This window comes from Phoca vitulina, unplaced genomic scaffold, assembly GCF_004348235.1.
Source record: "Phoca vitulina isolate PV1807 unplaced genomic scaffold, GSC_HSeal_1.0 scaffold40, whole genome shotgun sequence".
In the NCBI taxonomy this organism is placed as follows: domain Eukaryota; kingdom Metazoa; phylum Chordata; class Mammalia; order Carnivora; family Phocidae; genus Phoca; species Phoca vitulina.
In genome coordinates this window covers 935537-939672 of record NW_022589743.1, presented here as the reverse complement: position 1 = coordinate 939672, position 4136 = coordinate 935537, and the positions used below count along the sequence as shown (strand labels likewise).

General features: G+C 58.5%; 1 protein-coding gene across 1 annotated transcript; it reads left to right on the top strand.

The window, feature by feature from the left end:
• Positions 1–432: 432 nt before the first annotated feature.
• LRRC3C (leucine rich repeat containing 3C) lies at positions 433–2896 on the top strand. The gene is made up of 2 exons (XM_032428787.1): positions 433–452; positions 2095–2896. Exons 1-2 carry the CDS (start codon positions 433–435, stop codon positions 2894–2896), a joined length of 822 nt encoding a protein of 273 aa, XP_032284678.1.
• Positions 2897–4136: the final 1240 nt, after the last annotated feature.

Here is a 4136-nt window from a genome sequence, read left to right as displayed (position 1 = left end):
TTCTCCTGCCCAAGTGTAGAAAATGTGTCTTATCTGATTTCTTGGACAAATGTGAGTCTGAGAAGTGCCCCTGTTGACGTCACAAGCATGAGTCACCGGTGAGTGTCTCCAGAGATGATATCATCCAATATCAGACTCTGGCCCTCATCACACTTCTGAAACTGCTTGATCAAAGGTCACCTGCAGGGCCAGCTTCACGGGCACGCGGCCTGTACTGTCCCACAGAGCCCCGGGCCCCGCACTCAGGAGGGTCCTGCACTTGGTTTTATAATCCGCTGTTGCCATCTCGAAATTCTTAACAGTTTTTGAACAAGGGGCCCTACATTTTCATTTGGCACTGGGCCCTGAAATTATGTATCAGCTTCTGGTCGCTCATAGTCTCTTACAAAATCCAGCGAGGTTTTTTCCTTCTTAGTAGGGTCTCCACAGCATATGACCTCAGCCTCCTTTGTGCAAGAAAGGAGGTGTCCTGTGACACCCCACTCCCCAGTTCTCTTTCACTGCATTAGGAGAGGGTGCTGTAATAGGGTTGCGTGGGGTGCAAATGACGGTTGAGATCAAGAGGCCCTGGGGAACGAGCCCTCCCTGGCTCCCAGACATGAGGGAGACTTAAAAGGACCAACTTGGGAGTCCAGGGCTCCAGCAAACAGAGACAACCGGAGTCAGCTCCAACCCAAAACAGAAAATCAGCAGGAAAACTTATAAGGGACCGTATCAGACTTCAGACACCTTGAAGAACCCGTTCCAACTCCTGGAGGGGCCATCCACCCATGGTGCAGAGGACAAACGAAAACTGAGCCACAGTGTCCTCTACCAGGCAAGAGCGCTGGGCACCAGAGCGTTGGGAGGAGTCAGGAGATGAGGTCCAAGTTTTGCAAGGAAAAGCCTGAGGGAAGTTCATTTACTACGGAAGAAGGTGGCCCAAGGCACCGTAGAAGGACAGAGGAGAGTGGGGGAGGGACAGAACTGGGGGAGACGGCTGCTGGAGGCAGTGGATGTGAGATGGGGCCCACCCAAATTCTGCCCCCCGACCCCCACCCCAGGCCTGCTGAGCCGGGATCCTTCTGCTGGGCCAGGCTCTTGGCAAGCGGCAGAGGTTTTGGAAGGCAGAGTCTTAACTCTGGCTCAGAGAAGAGGGACAGAAGATGGCGATGTTCAAGGCCTTAGGAGGGGAGCCTGAGGCAGAGAAAGGAATTGGGGCCTGGTCTCCCCATGGCAGAGTTCATCAGGGTCCAGGATCTGCCCTGTGTTGGCATCTCCTGGCCAGGCCATGGCTCAGGTATCTGACACCTGGGGCCCAGAGTCACATGCCAGGAAACCCAACACTCTTGGGCCCCAGCCCCCAATTTCCATCAGCTACAGGCAAACAGGGTTTCTGGAGGAGGAAGCGGGTCTCCGGAGTCGGGCAGCAGGGAGACAGACTACTTCCGGGGAGAGGACACACAGGAGAAGGCTCTCCCACCAACAGGGGTGAGAGGTTGAGAGGAGGAGAGAGGGGAGGGGCGAGGAAGAGCGGGGTGGAGAGGACAAAGCTGGGGCAAGCAGACGGGTGGGTGGTCCAGGAAAGGGGGGAGATGGCCATAGAAAGCAGGCCTTAGTCACCTAGCCTAGCTGAATGCCCTGAAGTCCGATCGCTGACTGGTCTTCCTTGTCTCTTTTATATGAGTGCCAACCTGGCCCTCTGGTGCCTTTGGGGCCCACCTGGCAGCCACCCAGGTAGCCTGGCAGAGAAAGACTTTATTCCAATAGGAGAAACTAATACATGCGTGAAAGCAGAGACTTGGAAGCCCCCAGACCCAAAGTGACCAACAGGGTCTTGGACCAAGAGACTTCATAGATTAACCCTCCAGAAACAAAGAGATGCTAGAAGAATCTCAGGCCCAGGGGACCTCTTACCCAAAGGGCCTGAAAAGGGAGCCTTAAACCCCAAAGAAGAAGCAAAAGTCAACCAGACCTGAATGAACCCCCAAAGGAAGGCCCCCGCCCTCAGAGCCCCCATGGGGGAAACCTCCAGAAGAGAGAGCTGGTGGTGGGGAATGTGTGGAATGGAATTCTCTCGACTCACTCTTCCTTTATGGGGCTTTTCTTCCCCAGCTCCTACTTCACTCCAGGACTATGCCAATCTTCAGCCATGCTCCCACCAGCCGGTCCCCTGCTGTCTCTCCTGCTGGTGATAGGCACATGTGGCACGGAGCCCAGGCCCCGGGGCCCTCCTCAGGGCTGCTACGTGGCCGAAGAAGCTGGTGAGCGGACATTCCGTTGCAGCCAGGCGGGCCTGAGTGCGCTGCCCACCGGCATCCCCAACGACACACGCAAGCTCTACCTGGACGCCAACCGGCTGGCCTCGGTGCCGGCAGGAGCCTTCCAGCACCTTCCTGTCCTGGAGGAGCTGGATCTGTCCCATAACGTCCTCGCCCACCTCTCGGGGGCCGCGTTCCGGGGCCTGGCGGGCACGCTGCGCCGCCTCGACCTCTCTGCCAACCAGCTGGCCTCGGTGCCCGTAGAGGCCTTCGTGGGCCTGCAGGTCCAAGTGAATCTGTCCGCCAACCCATGGCGCTGTGACTGTGCCCTGCGAGAGGTGCTCAAGCAGGTGAGGCTGACACCGGGCCCTGGAACAGGCATCGTGTGCGGCCCCGGAGCCCGCCCCGACCTCGTGGGGCAGGAGTTCCTGCCTCTGGCGGGCGAGGAGGAGCTGTGCGGGGCGGGGCGGGCCGGGGCCCAGCGGAGCACTGATGTGGCCCTGCTGGTCACCATGGGGGGCTGGCTGGTGCTCGTGGGGGCTTACCTGGCCCACTACGTGTGGCAGAACCGGGAGGAGCCCCGACGTCCCCTCAAGCGGGCCCCGGTGCTGCCCGGGCGCTCCGAGGACTCCTCCACCCTCAGCACAGTGGTCTGAGGACCGGGGCCACCCCTCCAGCCCCCTCTGATGACCTGGCCTACATTCCTCCCCCTCTGCCCTCTCCTTTCCCCTGACCCTCTCTGCCTCCTCTGCAGCCCCATCCCATCCCAATTCCACCCCCCTTCCTCTCCCATCTCCCCTAAAAACCCAATCTCTCTCTCAACCAACACCCTCTGTGGGGCCTGGAGTGTTTGGTGCCTACTCTATCTCGGAGACCCAAAGTTCCCAAGTCCCCACGGTGGGGGGCAACAGAACAGAGAATGACAGTAGATGGTACGAGTGCCCACTCAGAGGTAGGGGCAGGCGGCTGTGGGAACACAGAGGAAGAAGCCTCTACCCAGCTGAGTGATCTCCAGGCTTCACTGTGTGGATGTTTGAGCTGACTCTTCAAGAACGAGAAGGGCTTTGGGCAGAAGAGGGAGGACCCCAGCTACAAAGTGGTGAACAAAGGCAAAGAGGATGCAAACAACTCGGAAATTATGGGCAGCAACGAGACATTCCTGGGGGCTGAAGTAGAGGGTGCAGAGAGAGAGGAGGGGAGGCTGGGCCCTGTGGTCTCCTGCTCTCCTCTCTCCACCTCTCTCGAGAAGCTCCGCCCTCACTTCCTGCCTCTCTCTTGGCCCCAGGCTCCTCTCCCTCTGCCCTCTGTTGGGGACCCCCCTGGCTTAGAGGACCCTGCTTCCTTTTCCAGAAATGCCCCATCTCTCTGCTCCCTCCTTTATACACTGACGGGCTTTCTGAACCCTTTCCCTTGGGAGAAGAGTGGTCTCCTCTATGTCGGAGCTGAAGATGGGTCACTGGGAGCTGGAGGGGGATGGGGACTAGGAGATCTCCCACCCCCAGAATATCACTGGACAACTCAATAAAGTCACTTTTATTAATGCCCCTGACCTCTTCCTTATTGCTCACCTCATTGAACGCCTGTGGCCTGACAATGAGGAGTGGGAGGGTGTTGAGCCCTTTACGACAGCCTCTGCCACCGCTTCGGTGGTGGGTGCTCCCACTGGGCTGGATGCCAACTCCTCTCTCCCCTCCCACCTCCCAGCTCCTGACACTGGAGTCTATCTGCTAGGGATGCCAGGGCCTGTGAATTAATGATGATGGAACCAGAATGGAGGATGGGAGGAGGCTGGAGGGAGGACAAAGGAGGAGGAGGGAAGGAGGACAACGTCCAGGCATCAGTCATCAGCTGGCAGCCTCCAGCCTGTGGACGGGGCAGAGGAAGCAAAGGGAGAGG